Genomic DNA, 17,289 nt, shown 5'->3' with positions numbered 1-17,289 from the left:
TTTTGATGAATCTGCATTTTCTGAGCACCCTTAGCCCCGAAAGAAAAGTTTAGTTGAAAAATTCTTGACCGGCTCTGCTTATTAGGTGCTTGTTATATTTGAAAAAGATATGGTAGTATCTTTGGTTATATATTTTCAAAATTTAGACTGCACAGCTTTCCAAAAGTAAGGAACAGTTTCATACCTGTGGTACAAAGTTTTGGTGGGAAGTTAAATATATTAGCAGCGGTTTGCCAATTTTAATTCCTACAATAGATGAAGACAATCAGTGGGCAGTGAACATAAGAATGTAAGAATGGCCATACTGAGACAGACCAATGGTCCATGTAGCCCAGCATCCTGCCATCCAACAGTGGCCAAAGCCAGGTGCTTCTGAGGGAATGAACAGAACAGGCAATCATCAAGTGATCCATCCCATCGGCCATTCCAAGCCTCTGGCAAACATCAGTCCCTGCCTATCCTGACTAATAGCCATTGATGGACCTGTTCTCCATGAACTTTAGGTCTTCTTTGAACCCCATTATAGTCTTAGCTTTCACAACATCCTCTGGCAAGGAGTTCCACAGGCTAACTGTGCCTTGTGTGAAGAAATACTTGCTTTTGTTCATTTTAAATCTGCTGCCTATTAATTTCATTTAGTAACCCTTAGCTTTTGTGTTATAAGGAGTAAATAACACAAAACAGTTACAATAACAGTGGTCAGGACTTGAATGGCTAGTGCATATACTAAAGGGCAGGCTTGTTTGGTCCCCCTTGCAAGTTCAAAGGGCTTTGACTGAAGGAAGGAAGAATCCCATGCACAGCTATAGACTGGGGACCGACGAGCTGGGCAGCAGCTCTGCAGAAAAGGACCTGGGGGTAACGGTGGATAAAAAGCTGGATATGAGTCAGCAGTGTGCCCTGGTTGTCAAGAAGGCTAATGGCATATTGGGCTGCATTAGGAGGGGCATTGCCAGCAGGTCACGGGAAGTGATTATTCCCCTCTATTCGGCATTGGTGAGGCCGCATTTAGAATATTGTGTCCAGTTTTGGGCCCCCCACTACAAAAAGGATGTGGACAAGTTGGAGAGAGTGCAGCAGAGGGCAGCCAGAATGATTAGGGGGCTGGAGCACAGGACTTATGAGGAGAGGCTGAGGGAACTGGGCTTGTTTAGTCTGCAAAAGAGAAGAGTGAGGGGGGATTTGATAGCAGCCTTTAACTACCTGAAAGGGGGTTCCAAGGAGGAGGGGGCTAGGCTGTTCTCGGTGGTGGCAGATGACAGAACAAGGAGCAATGGTCTCAAGTTGCAGGGCGGGAGGTCTAGGTTGGACATTAGGAAAAAGTTTTTTACTAGGAGGGTGGTGAAGCACTGGAATGGGTTACCTAGGGAGGTGGTGGAATCTCCATCCTTAGAGGTTTTTAAGCTGAGGCTTGACAAAGCCATGGTTGGGATGATATAGCTGAGGTTAGTCCTGCTTTGAGCAGGGGGTTGGACTAGATGACCTCCTGAGGTCCCTTCCAACTCTAATATTCTATGATTCTATGATATGTTAGCCGTTATTGTTGCTGTTGATTTTTCATAAAATAAACTGGTCCATGTGTAACGACAAGTTCTGACTGGAGCTTGAGGGCTGTGCGTAACCTGATTTATTATTGCTAGTGGTGCGAAAGCTGTAGTTGAGCTCTCACCATGACTGAATCGAGGGTGGCCCCTATGAAGTCTGTTGTCTGCATCAGAGTGAACACAGACTTTTCCAAGTTCATGCGATTCCTAGGGAAGAAAGTAGTTGAAGCATTGATGAGGTCAACTGGTAGGCTTCCTGATGTGTTTTGGCAACAAGAAGCCAATCATCAAGATGGGGAAAGGAGTGAACTGGTTCCATCTGAAATGAGCTGCTGCTACCAGAAAGACGTTGGTAAAGATTCCGGTGGCAGTAGGAAGGCTGAATGGGAGCACTCTGCATTGAAAGTGGTCGAGGCCCATCACAAACCTGGGAAAACGCCTGTGTGCGAATATAAAATAAGCATCATTCATATTGAGAGGTGTAAAACGTGTCTGTCCAGGAGTGGGATTATTAATGCCAGAGTGACCATGCGAAATCTCAGCCTGCAAATAAAGTGGTTGAGCTTGTGGAGATCAAGGACAGGTCTCCAACCTCCCATCTTCTTGAGAACTGGGAAGTACACAGAGTAAAAACCTTTCCCTTGGTGTTTTTAAAATCCCTGTACCAGGAGCAGTTTTATCTGATCTATCTTTAATTCTTTATTTTGCTCTTAAATGTATGCGTTCAGCAGGAAAAACACACAAGACTGATGATTTAAGGTGACCTGCAAAGGCAAAAAATAGACTTGTGCCATTTATTTCTTTATGGTGTATGTATGAAGCCTGTATCTTGTTTTTTTGTTTCTCTTGTTTTCCATTAGAAATTCAGGTCTGTCTTTGAAGGTTTTGGGTTTATCCACGCTTAACTACTTTTTGCCTGAAGTTTCCCACTGTTGCTAATACCATTGCTGCTCCATCGTTAGTAGCAATGGTGGGAGCTCTAATGGAGACATGGTATCCAAGCTGGTGTGTTCTCACCCAACCAATCACCATAAAATACCAGTAAAATAAAATGTCTGCTGTATGCACACACTAGTATTTCCACTGTTGTTGCAATGGTGGGGGAAAAAATTTGGGATGTGGGGAAGAGTCTAGAGTAGATAGTCTGAAGACTACTGAAGAAGTAGTGAAGTGATATCCCAAGAGTCAAGAGAATGAAAGCTGAGCTGAGAGGGGAAGGGATTTGAAGTTAGGCTGCTTAAGACTCCTTTGAATTTGTTTGTTCAAGATGTTAGTCAATGAAGTTAAACAGGCTTAACAATAAACAAAGCTTAGTTGTTAAGATGCAAACCTCTACTTTTCAACTAGGGAGATAAAAAAATTCAGTAAAGATGCTCTGAGACCTCCAAAAAGGTCTTGCATAATAAAACTGAGGAAGATCAAATTTGTCATTACTAAGGGGAAAGCAAGCAGAATTCTCCCCTCTCATCTCTATTACCGACTTCTAAAAATCGCTTTCACGCCTTCTTTGTACGGTATAGAGGAATGAAAAGGTCCATAAGCACAACTGTTTAGAAGTCCTCTACAGACCACCTTTGAGTCCTTTGTATACAGAAGCCTGAGAGAGCAGCCTAGGAGACTGGGGTGCTCTTACCTGCAGGGCTTCCCCAGAAAAACAAGAGCTGCTCTGGGGAAATCTGTGGAGTACAACAAAAACGAGAGTCCTGTAGCACCTTAAAGACTAACACATTTCTTCAGGCATAATTTACAAGGAGATGTTCATGCCTGATGCAACTCTTCTGTGGCGGAGAGGGACAGGGAAGAATGGCTGAGCCAGAAGCCCCTCCACCTTAGGGTGGAGGAGGAAACTCGTAGTTAGCTGTTGGAGCCATCCTATACAAATTGTGTGGGGGTGAGTGGGAGTGCTGTTGCAGGCCTCTCATCTCCAGCAATATAGTTTGGAGTGTCCCCTCTTTTTCCCCATAAATGCTGTTGTGGGGGTGCATGAGGCCCCTGTGGGCTCTCTAAATGTTATGGGAGGCAGCCTGTTCAGGTGCTATCCAACAGTGATATGTAACACATACTTCTCCTCTCATTCTTCCTATATGGGGGAGAGTGCCTGTGGCTTTCAAGAGCAAAGAATGAACAAGATGATGTCACCATGTTGATTCCTGTGAGCTGTTAGCAACATGTGTAAACAAACCCTCTCTATCTGCATGGGAATTAACATATGAAAACAAGTTGTAAAATCAGAGAGTTACAAATCCAACTTGAAACTAAATTTCACTTTGGATTTCCAGGGTGTTACTAAAAGCATAACTGAGAAGGGAAAAGTAGTTTTAAAAAAAACCAAAAGACAAAACAAACCGATATTGTGAAGCTAATAGTACTCCTTGAATGATTTTTTAAACTAATTTTAATCTTTGGTTACATATATGCAGCATTAGAATTTGATTATTAAAGCATAGTAATTTCTTAATGTTAAGAGATTAGCCCAGAATGATGAATGCATGTGGCTGTTTTGTGAATTTGTTAAACTTGTTTTTCTGACTTTGTCATTTCAGATTTGTCCAATATGTGCAGCATTACCTGGAGGGGATCCTAATCATGTCACAGATGACTTTGCAGCACATCTTACACTGGAACACAGAGCTCCTAGAGATTTAATATCCTTTCCCAAGTCAAGTAAAAAGCATTGTAGTACATATAATATTAACCACTTACTTTGATTTTACAAGCAGGTTGTGGCATTTTTATTCCACTAGCCTCTTAGAACTGCCATTTAGTTCAGTTGTTGGAAAACCTGGATATGAAAGAGCTAAAGTAGAACCCAATGTCATAATTAGATGTACTACTAATAAAAAACTTAAGTTGCTAGTGTTTTTGAAAAACAACAAATAGATGCAAATAAAGTTGCCTGCTGACAGTATCTGTCTAAAGCAGGGGTTTTCAACCTTTTTTCATTTGCGGACCCCTACAAAATTTCAAATGGAGGTTAATGACCCCTTTGGAAATCTTAGACATGGTCCATCACCCCAGGGGTCCATGGACTACAGGTTGAAAACCACTGGTCTAAAGCTGTAATATAAATGCAACAGTAAGTACATTGCGTATAATTACACACCAAACATGATGAATCAGTTTAAACCAAAAACAAATTTTTGAAGGTTTGAGAGGAGGTTGTGGGTTGATTTTGATGAATGACTTTTTAGAAAATTTTACTTCAGCTATATAGTGCCATTTTTATTGGCATTTTTTGATCATTCGAGAAGTTAACAGGAGATTCCTTGTAATTATGGGCTGTTCTTTCATTAGCGTGGATGTAGATTGTAGGGATTTAACTTGTTCTGTTGACCGAAGAGCTGAAGTGGCTGTCGATATGTGCTGCTCTGCAGAAACATATTGTTTCTGATTATTTTTTTTTGCATACATTCCATTACTGTGATGATTTATTTTTGTTCTAATTTAATTTTTTTTGCTGGGCAACTACTTACAGTATATTGAGAGTTCATTTTAATTACTGTACTCAGTGAAATCCACATAGAATAATTGCTGATAGTTAGAATAAAGTATTTGTAATACATTACTGATGTCATAAAATTTCTCTATCTCAAAAGGTCAACAGGCAAGCAGGATTATAAAAGGATTAGACATTTACATGGAGAGCAAGAATATCCAGTTATAATAGTAAATATTTAAAAATAGCATTGGAAGGGAATATAAACCCTTATGTTTTAAGGTGTAAAAACATCTAATTATTGGGCATTAGCAGGACACTTTCCCTGGGAGCCAAATAAGCTGTAACTGCCTACTGTGGGGTTTCTTGCACCTTCTCTGAGCAAGCAGTTCAGCAGTGAAGAGGTGAAATTCTTTAGATAAATATACAAGGAATGAAAAAGGAGAAAAATATTCCATACTCGTCATAAGAAGAGCAATGAAAATTTCTTGGCTCAACTTTCAGTACTCAGTATCACAGAACTGGAAGATTGTAACTACCCATGCATCTGTTGAATAATAAATACAGTCAAACAAGCATTAGAGGTTCTTAAATTATCTAGAAAACACCTTTATGATCCAGCAAATATGAAATCTCAGGGAGGATTCTCTCCAGAAAAGAAGGAACAGATAGTGAATATGATAATTTAATAATATATGAGAATATAATAATTTGCTTGGTGCAAATTATTATAGGAGCCTTGAGTTCCATGTACTATGGTGTGCAGACTCTGGTTGCATAGTTAAGATTGAGTTGTTTTATACTTAACAAAGCAGTTGAATCCCTGTCTGAAGAATACAGTATGCCATCTCCACAGTCTGTTCTACTGGTAAAGCTCTCGCTCTTTAATACTCTGTCAAACAACTTGGTATTTTCTTAACGGTTTGGTTACGATGAGTCCAGCGGCGTTCGGCATGTGCGTAGAATGTTTCACCCAGGCCGGGGTTTGGGAGGCCCTCGCGCACGTCGATCAAACATGCACTTTACTAGCAGTTCCACTGGTGGGCTTTCATCTTCGCAGAGTTCATATTCTCCAAGCAATAGGGAAGCTATGGATCCGATAGCTGGTAAGAGTCATAACTACTTATTTTTCCTTTAGAGTTTTTCTCTCCATATTTAGATTCCAAATCCAAGATAATGATTGCTCTGCTTGTCCATATTTACAGTGTGTGTTTGGGGGTGTGAGCGCTAGCACCTTCTCTCCCTCAAAGGTTCTTACCAGCTTTGACCCCAACACACCCCCAATCTTAGATTTTCCTCCAGAGATGGATGTCCTGTACTGCTCAACCGTCTCCTGGACAATACAAGCTATATTAGGTCCACTATTTCTTTTAAAGGAATAATATACACACGATTTATCACCCCAAATGGAGTTTCCCAGAAACTTCAATTTAAACATGCTGGATTAGAGAAACCAATAATAAACTTATGTTAACTACAAAGAGAGAGACTTTGAGTACAAGTAATGAGGCATAAAAGTCAGAAATGGTTGCAAGAAAAATAAAAATAATACACTTACTGGTGCCTAGCTTAACACAGTGTTAAATTCAAAGCAAAATTTTCACACCACATGCTTTCAACAGTCTTGCTGACCAAATGTTTTAGGTCAGAACCCCTTCCCCAATCCAATGGCTGCTTCCTTTGTCCATTCAGATGCAGTGAATCCATAGGTACATGGAGGAGGGTGTGCGTTGGGATGTTTGGCCCTCCTGTGTATGGTTTTAGTCCCTCTCTTGAAATACATTTTCATCAGGAGACTAAAAGTCTCTGAGGAAGGATATTCCCTGCTGCCTTTTTTTCCACCTGTTTGTGCTGCTTTTGTTTCCCTTCCTGCTTGATGACTGTTTACTGCTTAAATGCAAATTAAGCAGTGCACATATTCCTTTGTTAAAGACCAACCTGTTTGCCAACTCCATTTGGAACATGTGTTAATAACACCATACAGTGGAATCTTATAACTTCACATACATTGTTGACACACACATTTTATCAGGACAATACTGATCTGCAACTTGAGTTTTCAAATGACACCTTACAAGGCATACTTTGTACCTAGATTATTGCAGTAGTAGATGGGGTGTGAATACAAGGGTACATTCTGTCACAGAGATGCAAAAGCAAGAGCAAGAAAAGAGCTGTTTTTAAACACACTATGATTATAGATTCTCCTAATCCACAAGATCAGTCTCTAAGTTGATAGGTTTTAAGTTTCGTCACATTTGACCAGGCATGAGCGTCCAATGGAAATTCAGAATTCTGGGGCACCAGTACAGGTGAACTTGAACCTCTTGCCATCATCCAATCTTTAACCTTCTGTTATCATCCTATTCTTGCTGTTCTTTACACAGTGAGATGCATGGCCTTTTCAGAAAATTCCTTACCTTCCTTTGTAACAATCTAGTAAGGCCATTTGAGGGTTGAGGAATGGATTTTAAAATGTCTCGTGCCAAAAGTCTTAGTGGGTGTCTACAGAAGTCTGAAAGGTTATTTAAAAACTCCAACCTTTCTGTAGCCCAATTGAGGAACACGATTTTGCAACCACAGTGTGTTTAGTCAAAAAGTCTTTATGATGGGAGAAGTTGGGGTTATCCCTTGTCCTTCTTTCCACATCTTTCCTCTGTATTACACAGCCAAAAGTCTCCCTTCCCAGGTCATAAGTGGCTTGCTTTCTGTGGCATTCCTAAGATGCAGACAGGTATTTGAATTAACCTGGGTTGGCATCCAAATCTTGTGTACATACATGGTCCCTTGTTCAAGTATGACCAAACCAAAAACCCATCACATTCAGGACTGATTTTAAAATATAATTCAGAGGTAAGAACCATTAGCTTTAACAATAAATGTTAATGCAGTTGTTGATATTTATAATTAAATACAATTGTTTCAAATACAGCTTTTGAATTTAAAATATATTAAAATAAAATGAGTTTCATGTTTCTGGTGTATGAACTAGAAGCACTATAAAACTAAGATCAAGGTGTTCTAGAAGCCTTTATTGTTAGGTTTTACTTGCTACAGTTCTTTTCCTTCCAACAGGTATAGTATATTATCTTTCATATTAAATTTGTGGTTGGGTTTTCTCTCATCACTAACATAATATGAAAAGTTAGAAAAGTTCAATTAAATGCAAAGAATTATTGCAAAAAAAAAAAAAAAAAAAAAAAAAAAAGGTGTTTGAAACACAAATAATGGAAGGCGAGAAATAATAAAAAAGTTGTCACCACATCTCGAAGTTACTGTGTTCCTTGGTGTTATTAAACCATATGTGTTTAATACTCAGCAGCTGTGTGTACAGGGGAAATTTAGTCTGGTGTGCTGTCTGTTATTGACAAACAGTGCACTATAACTGTGTCAAATGGTAAATATGATGAGACCACATTAACTGCCTTTTTCCTTTTTGTTAAGGTCTCTGTTCTAATGTTTATATAGCTTTGTGTTCCCTCTCGTTATACAGTGAGCAATTTCTGCACAATTAGATTACACTATAATATTCAATTGCCATTCACAAGAGAACCCCAACAATAAGTTTAAATAGCTACCCCACTGTTTTTTCTAGGTACTCAAGATTTTCAAAAATGTGTGCCTAAATATGAATTGAGGGAGCCTGCCTTCAGGCACACATTTTTTTAAAGTTGTGGCCACTCTGTTTATCCAAAATACACATGAAAGCAGAAATTGCATGATGAAATACAGCAATTAATGTTCAAATTCAATCACTCGTATTTGTTCACCATAATGAGTTTTTTTTCCCTCCAGGTGTTTGTTAGTGATTACAGTGAAACAAATAGACTATTACTAGAGTCATTATTAATCTTAATATGTGCAGTTGAGCTAAAGAGGAATTTCTTTATTTGACTACTTGCTACTGGCATTTCTAAGAGCTCCTCCCATAGAGAGTAGTGCATTTTGCATTATTCTTGCAAGGAAATCCTGATTTCAGAGGGCTGTAATCTAGAACGTGACTATCTCTGACGCAGTAAAGAGAGACGGAAGAAAATTTTGACCTGTAATATTAAATGGCAGTAGAAGTTAATTCAAAAAAAGAAACCAAAAAACCTGAAATGTAGTTACTCAATCTCCAGAATTAAGGGCTTCATTTATTCTCTCTTCGAGTGATTGCTCATATCCATTCCATTATAGGTGAGTGCGCGCCCCGTGCACTGGTCTCCGGAACTTTTTTGCCTCTAGCAAGCCCCGTAGGGTCAGCTCAGGCGCCCCCTGGAGTACCGCACTCATGCTGTGGTACATAGGGCACCGCGGGCCGCCCACTTCCTTCTTTTCGCCCGTTGACGGTAGCCGGAACGTCTGCCCCTAGCTTTCATAGATAGATAGAGTTCAAAAGATAAGTTTGCCCTTCAGGGCTTTACGTTGAGCCATGCCGGGCTCAATGGTTTTAAAGCCTGCACGGACTGTGGCAAGGCTTTTCCTACCAGCGACCCTCATGACTGCTGCCTCCGTTGCCTCAGGGAGCAGCACTGGAGGGAAAAGTGTAGGATCTGCAGGGCTTTTAAGCCTCGCACCCAGAAGGAGCGGGACGCTTGCCTCAAGGCGATCCTCATGGAGTCCATGCTCCAGACGGACTTGGAACCGTCTCGCTTCCCTGCAGCACCGAACGTATCATCGGTGTGCAGCCCAGCACCAGGACGGTCAACACAGCAGCCGGCAGTGCCGAAGAAAAAGAAGCAGCAAGCAGCTGCGCACATGGACTCTCCCGCGCCACCGGTACCACCAGGGGTAGCAAAGGAGATATGCCCCAGCCAGGTGCCGTCGAGAGTGCTCCGGCCCCGGCATCTCCACGCAGGGAGCTTCCCCCGACTCCTCGGGGTGGGGGAGTGCCCCTGCAGGGACCGTTGATGATGGAGGCGTTCGCCGCGGCACGCGCTCTCATGGGCATGCCCACGCCTCCATCCCCCCCCCTCGGCCGAGGGTGCAGGGACCGGCATCCCGGGGAAAACCCGCGCTGGGTGCCCCTGGTGTGGGGCGGAGACAGGAGTCAAGGTCTCCTCCCAGATGGTCGAGGAGGGTTGAGAATGCGGGCTCCCCTCCTAGTTCCGACATTGCATCGTTGAGCCCCTCGACACCGCGGCACCCAGGCCGCTCCCGAGGTTCCTCAGCGGGACGTCGACACCCGAGTCCCACCTCACCAACCCGTTCTCTCTCCCGAGAGAGCACCCCGGCGTGGATCCCAGCGCCGGTCCCAATCCCCAAGGCACAGCCCGGCACCGACTACTCGTCCCGCCAAAGCTGATGCAGGAGCTCGACGCCGGTCACGATCCCCAGCGCGCAGTCCGGTGCATCACATGGAGCCTGGTGCGGACCCCTGTACCCGCGCACCTCCTGGCGCATAGTCCGGCGAGGATCCCGACGCCTCCGTGAACCCAGGGCCGATCCCTGCTTGGCCACAAGGTCCCTGGCAATGGCCCTACTGGGGACCCTGGGGTTCTCAGACGGCTCAGGGTACGGGGTCGGTCCCTTCCTTGACGGCCATACCATCGCCCCCCCTTCCAGACAGGGCGGACAAAGATCATTCCTCTGATGAGGAATCCAACCCTCAGGAGGGCCCCTCCCAGTCATCCTCCTCCTCCCCGGACAATGCAGCCGCCAGGGATAGGAGAGCCCTGCTTCCTGATTTCAAAGCTCATCAGGAGCTTCTTAAGAGGGTAGTGGATAATTTGAACCTGGAGTTAAAAGAACACTCTGAGGAGGAGGACCCCCTCTGCGGGGTCTCAGGTTCATCAGGACCATCCAGGGTTGCCCTCCCTGTCCATGAGCGGGTCTTAAAGAGGGTTAAGGCCCTATGGCAAACCCCTGCCTTGGTGGCCCCTACCTCCAAGGCCGCCGAGCGTAAATACTATGTCCCTGCGGAGGACTTCGAGTACCTATACAACTATCCTGCCCCAGGGTCACTGGTTGTGGAGGCTGTCAACCAGCGTGACAGACAAGGGGCCCAAGCTAATACCCCTAAGAACAAAGATGATAAAAAACTTGACTTGTTTGGCAGGAAAGTGTACTCAACAGGGGTGTTACAACTCAGGATAGCTAATCACCGGGCTCTCCTGGGCAGATGCACGAATCTTTGGAGGGAAGACCAAAGATTCAAATTGTAAGGGTGGTCTCAGGACCAGACGGAGGATTTTGCCACTCTTATCCAGGAGGGTGCAACAGTGGCAACCGTGGCCCTCCAGTCCGCTAGCGATGCTGCAGGTGCTATGGCATCGGCCATTGCCATGAGACACTGCTCCTGGCTCCAGTCCTCAGGGTTGTCACAGGAGGTCCAACAGGCAATCCAGGACCTGCCTTTTGACTGTGCTGGACTCTTTTTGGAGCACACAGACGATAAATTGCATGCCCTGAAGGACTCCAGGGCCACACTAAAGTCATTAAGACTGTACACTCCGCAGCCTGCGAGGCGCCAGGCGCGGCCACGTCCTGAGCATCCACCCCTACAGACACCAAGACCGCCTCCCCGACCCCCTCAACCCAGGAGGGGTCGGGATAGATATAGGGCTCCCAGCCGCCGGGACCGCCAAGGCCCCTCAGGGGGGCCACAGCAGCTACCCTCTAAGGGAAACAACAAGAAACAGTTTTGATGGGACGCCCGAGGGTGGCACACACCCTCCCTTATCCTGGATCACACCCCTCCCTTTCGAAACAGACTGAGACCATTTCTCGCCGAGTGGCGGGGCATTACCTCAGACCAGTGGGTCTTGAGCATAGTGCGCAGAGGTTATGCCCTGCAACTCTCGGCCTTCCCCCCCAGACTCTCCCCCTTCTCCGTCCCTCTTCAGGGACCCCTCTCACGAGCATCTCCTCATGCAGGAGGTGAATTCTCTTCTCCTACTCGGAGTGGTGGAAGAGGTTCCTCTTCAGGAGAGAGGAAAGGGGTTCTACTCCTGTTATTTCCTAATCCCCAAGGCAAAGGGAGGCCTGAGGCCCATTCCGGACCTCCGACGTCTAAACAGGTTCATCAGGTGTCTAAAATTTCCTATGGTCTCTCTAGCCTCTATCATTCCTGCTCTCGATCCAGGGGACTGGTTTGCTGCCCTCGACCTAAAGGACGCTTACTTTCACATCACTATCCTCCCTGGTCACAGAAGGTTCCTCCGCTTTGGGGTAGCTGGCTGCCACTACCAGTTTGCGACCCTTCCGTTTGGTCTTTCATCTGCCCCAAGGGTTTTTACAAAATGTATGGCGTTAGTGGCGGCCCACCTCCGCCGCAGAGGGGTCCAGATTTTCCCCTACCTGGATGACTGGCTGATCCGGGGCAAGTCCAGGGCCCACGTGAGGAACAGCCTGGCACTCACTTGCGCAACATGCACCAGACTGGGGTTGCTCCTCAACGAGCAGAAGTCCACGCTCACCCCGGTGCAGTGCATAGAATTTATCGGGGCCACCCTGGACGCCATCCAGGCAAGAGTCTTCCTTCCACAGCCTCGCTTCGAGGCAATGACCGCCATAATTACAAATCTCCACAGGTCCCCCACGATGACAGCCAGGCACTGCCTTCAGCTCTTGGGACATATGGCGGCAAGCACATATGTGGTAAGGTTGGCCCGACTCAATCTCAGACCCCTCCAGAGCTGGCTGCCCTTGGTATACGCTCCAGCCAGGCACTCACTAAGCAGAATGGTCACTGTCCCCACTCAAGTTCTGTCCTCCCTGGATTGGTGGACGGACCCAGAGGAGGTATTGAAGAGTGTCCCCTTCAGAGAACTCACGCCCTCAATAACTCAAATGTGGGTTGTGGGGCCCACATCAGCAGAGACCTCAGCATCCAGGGACTTTGGTCAGTGCAGGAGCAGGCTCTCCACATCAACGTTCAGGAGCTCAGGGCAGTCCGCCTGGCCTGCAAGGTCTTCCTCAGATTCCTGAGGGGCAGGATGGTACAAGTCCTGACGGACAACACGGCGGCCATGTTTTATATCAACAGGCAAGGGGGGGCGCGCTCCTCGGCTCTTTGCCAGGAGGCTATTCAACTTTGGGACCTTGCGGTGAGGCACGACTTCTACTTATCTGCCTCTCACCTCCCGGTGGTCAGGAACGATGAGGCGGACCGCCTCAGCCGGTCATTTCTACCCTGCCACGACTGGTCTCTATACCCAGAGGTGGTGACTTCCATTTTCTGCAAGTGGGGTGTTCCTCAACTGGACCTGTTCGCGTCGTCCTGGAACAGGAAGTGCCCAAGGTTTTGCTCACTCCAGGGTCGCGAGCCCGGCTCTGTTTCCGACACATTTCTTATAGACTGGACAGGGACCCTCATGTATGCGTTTCCCCCCATTCCACTACTGCCCAAAGTCCTCTTGAAGATCAAGAGGGACAAAGCGGACATCATTCTGGTCGCCTCAGCATGGCCGAGACAGCATTGGTTCAGCATCATGCTGGACCTGTCCATTGCCATGCCAATTCCGCTCCTGAGGCGCAACGACCTGCTCTCTAAGGACTGGGGACGCATGCTGCACCCGGACCTGGACTCCCTAAACCTGACAGCGTGGAGACTCTGTGGCTGACGGAGGGGGAGAGAGCCTGCTCGGTGCAGGTCCAACAGGTTCTGCTAGGTAGCAGGAAACCTTCCACTCAGGTGGTGTACCGAGCAAAGTGGAAGCGCTTTACCTGTTGGGCAGAGTCCCGGGGGATCCCACCGAGCCGTTCGCCCATACAGGCGATATTGGAGTACTTGCTCCACCTAAAGCTGCAGGGCTTGGCCCTGGCCTCCCTGAGGGTACACCTGGCGGCCATCTTGGCCTTCCACCAGCCGTTGGAGGGGAGGTCGCTGTTCTCGCACCCGATGTCTCTCAGGTTCTTCAAAGGGGTGGAGAGGCTGTATCCCCAGGTCCATGACCTGGTGCCTCCCTGGGATTTGAACCTGGTCCTTGCCACGTTGACAGGACCCCCCTTCGAGCCCATGGTTATATCCCCGCTGCTCATCCTCTCATGGAAGGTAGCCTTCCTGGTGGCCGTTACATCGGCTAGGAGGGTCTCCGAGATTAGGGCCTTGACCTCGGAGCCCCCCTATACCGTCTTTTACAAAGACAAGGTGCGACTGAGACCACACCCGGCCTTCCTGCCTAAGGTGGTGTCCCAGTTTCATTATAACCAGGATATCTTCCTCCCCGTGTTCTTTCCTAAACCACATGGTTCAGAGGAGGAGCGGAGATGGCACTCGCTGGACGTCAGACGAGCCCTGGCCTTCTACATAGAGCGGACCAGGCCATTCCGAAAATCAACGCAGCTGTTTGTGGCAGTGGCGGACTGGATGAAAGGCTACCTGTCTCCACCCAGCGCATCTCCACCTGGATCACTACCTGCATTAGGACCTGCTACGAGCAGGCGAAGGTGCCACTTCCAGGAGCTGTGACAGCGCACTCAACTAGAGCCCAGGCCTCATCTGCGGCTTTCCTAGGAGGAGTGCCCCTGCAGGACATCTGCAGAGCAGCGACCTGGTCGTCGGTCCACACCTTCACATCCCACTACGCCATTGTGCAGCAGGCGAGAGAGCACGCGGGATTTGGCAGAGCAGTACTGGCAAGAGCGGCTCAATGCTGACTCCTACCCACCTCCAAGGTATGGCTATTTAATCACCTATAATGGAATGGACATGAGCAATCACTCAAAGAGCGAAAACAGGGTTACTTACCAGTAACTGTTGTTCTTCGAGATGTGTTGCTCATATCCATTCCACACCCGCCCTCCGTCCCCACTGTCGGAGTCGGCAGAAAGAAGAGACTGGGGGGCCCGCGGGTCGGCGGCACCCTATGTACCACAGCATGAGCGCGGTACTCCAGGGGGCACCTGAGCCAACCCTACGGGGCTAGCTAAGGGAAAAAGAGTTCCGGAGACTAGTGCATGGGGCGCGCACTCACCTATAATGGAATGGACATGAGCAACACATCTCGAAGAACAGCAGTTACAGGTAAGTAACCCTGTTTTTTTTCCATTTTCCCTTTGTTTATTTTCCAAATTTCCATAGCAAAATTGATCAATTTAAAAACAGCAATGTTAAGATTAAGTGAATCAAGTCCAGGATTTAATTGCTTGGAACCCTCCCCGTGTGTTTTGAGAGTCCTCTTCTTCCAATCAGTACAAAGTGGCACCATTTGCTTCCAACTTCCAAAATCTTTTTGGGGCTAATACAAATGTATAAACAGTTCAGAGGGATAATTCAGAGATAACTGTTTCCAAAAGCCAAAATTTCCCCTCCTCCCTCTCCAAACAAAACACAGCAAATTAATACTTCCCGCAAGCTTTTTTAATGCAGTTAGGTTCTATCATAACATACAGGCAGCATTTTTTACACTGTTTGTATTTGAAAATACAGACAAAACTCGCCACAGTTCCCACCCTGATCCCCTCTAAAACTGAACAATTTTATATTAGCCCTGTCCAAAGCCAGATATATCTTTATTTAGTCAGCCCTTTACTACCCAGGTGGCAGTAGGAATCTTTATTAGGCCAGTATAAGAGAAGTCATAGTAATACCTGCCAGCCAAATGTAAGTATATTATTTATCCTAATTCAGTGAAAACAAGTTTACTGAATATCTTGTGACCCCAAAAGAATTTACACAATGTGCAAGGCAGTAGAAATCTATGTTCTGAATTGAATATTCTCCAAAAATCACTGACAGAAGCATCAGTAGTGTCACTCTTCTTTTTTACAGTTCAGCTTCCCTCCCGGAGGTTGAGCATGGAGATAAGTGTGTTTGCTGGTGCGTGTGCACCTGCCTATGAACTTAAGCCCAAATTGAAATGGTAGCTGAGGCAGCAGCTGTTTTGCCTAGAAGGTAACGCTTTAGGGAATTGGCAGCTGAAGTTGTCACCTCGTAGTCAGTCCATAATCCTTAGGAATGTCCTTTCTCTTGTTCAAAAGGTTTCAAATTTAAAATTTCTTCATCATAGTAGAGAAATAAATAGTATAAGTGATGCTTTGATGGTCATATGCTGTGATCTTGGGGAATGAAATGTGTCTTAAGTGTTTCGTAAAGCACTGTGTGCCCATATGGTGGTACAGGAGATAAATGATTAAATATTTTAGGAGAAAATAAGAGATGGGGATATTGATGCACAGGAAATACTTGTACTCTCATTTGTTAGTATTAATTGAAGGAAATTTCAATGTAGTACTTTTCCTCCTCTTTGGCAGAGCTTTTATCTCAGTTATCAGGCGTGAGGCGTTCTGCAGGAGGACAGCTCAATTCCTCTGGCCCTTCCGCTTCTCAATTACAGCAGTTGCAGATGCAGCTGCAGTTAGAACGACAACACGCACAGGCAGCACGACAACAACTGGAGACAGCACGCAGTGCAACCAGACGCACCAATACAAGCAGCGTCACCACCACTATTACACAATCTACAGCAACAACCAACACATCTAACACAGAAAATAGTCAGCAGACTATCCAGAACTCCCAGTTTCTTCTTACAAGGTAACTCATTCTAGAAATGTAATCTTGTTACTTTTATTACATGCACTATCCCAATTCTTGACCCTGATTTGACGAAGTACTTAAGCATGCACCTAACTTTAAGCCCATAAATTCATGCATTAAGTTCAGTAGGACTACTCATGCTTAAAGTTAAGCACATGCTTAAGCGCCATGCCAAGTTGGATTATTTTAATTGCAGCTTAATATCCCATATCCTCCCTCCCCCAGTCGCAAATGCCCAACATAATTTGTTTAGCCAATAGGTGATCACGCAAAATGCATACTCTAGTGTTCAGCAGATCTGCAGGTGCCAGCCACAGAATTATGAATTGTGGATACTCAAAATCTTTTGCACTTTGACTTTGTGCTAGTATCACTGAAAGTAGTGGATGATCATCAATAGGACATTAGTTATATCTATTTATTCTATTAAACATGCACATGTTTTTCATATAACCTGTAAAACTTCACTGCATTATACACCATCTGTTGTACCCAAAAAGTTAGAATAAGATTAAATATCAATTATATATATGCTTATAGGAGCAATTAATTGACTTCAGTTTGTTTGTAATTGATATCATCTGTTTTCCATGGCAGTTAAGTACTTGTGTACAAAATGAAAACACTGATTGCAGAAACGCAATCCATAATGATAGCTTTTAACTGCTATTGCTGCATCCATGTTGTCAGGAGTAAAGATGAGACTAAAATGAAAAGCAAACCTAGGAACCAAAGTCAAACAGATGTTTCTTGCAGTCAGCTTCATGCCTTTGCAGACTGCCTTGGAAAGAGTCCTTTTACCACTCCTGGAAACCACAATCTCAAGAAGATCACAGCAAGAATAT

General features: G+C 45.5%; 1 protein-coding gene across 1 annotated transcript in view; it reads left to right on the top strand.

Annotated features, from left to right (window-relative positions):
- KCMF1 (potassium channel modulatory factor 1) overlaps positions 1-17,289 on the top strand; it is a 72,854-nt gene that overhangs the window by 52,133 nt on the left and 3,432 nt on the right. Inside the window, exons 4-6 of the mRNA XM_067553431.1 lie at positions 4,088-4,189; positions 5,912-6,086; positions 16,159-16,441. Coding sequence (XP_067409532.1) covers positions 4,088-4,189; positions 5,912-6,086; positions 16,159-16,441 — 560 coding nt within the window. The remainder of the gene's footprint in view (positions 1-4,087; positions 4,190-5,911; positions 6,087-16,158; positions 16,442-17,289) is intronic.

The sequence above is a fragment of the Emydura macquarii genome, unplaced genomic scaffold (genome assembly GCF_026122565.2).
Source record: "Emydura macquarii macquarii isolate MOO-44397 ecotype Brisbane River unplaced genomic scaffold, CSIRO-AGI_Emac_v2 contig_1451, whole genome shotgun sequence".
Taxonomy (NCBI): domain Eukaryota; kingdom Metazoa; phylum Chordata; order Testudines; family Chelidae; genus Emydura; species Emydura macquarii.
This window is presented reverse-complemented; position numbering and strand designations above follow the sequence as displayed.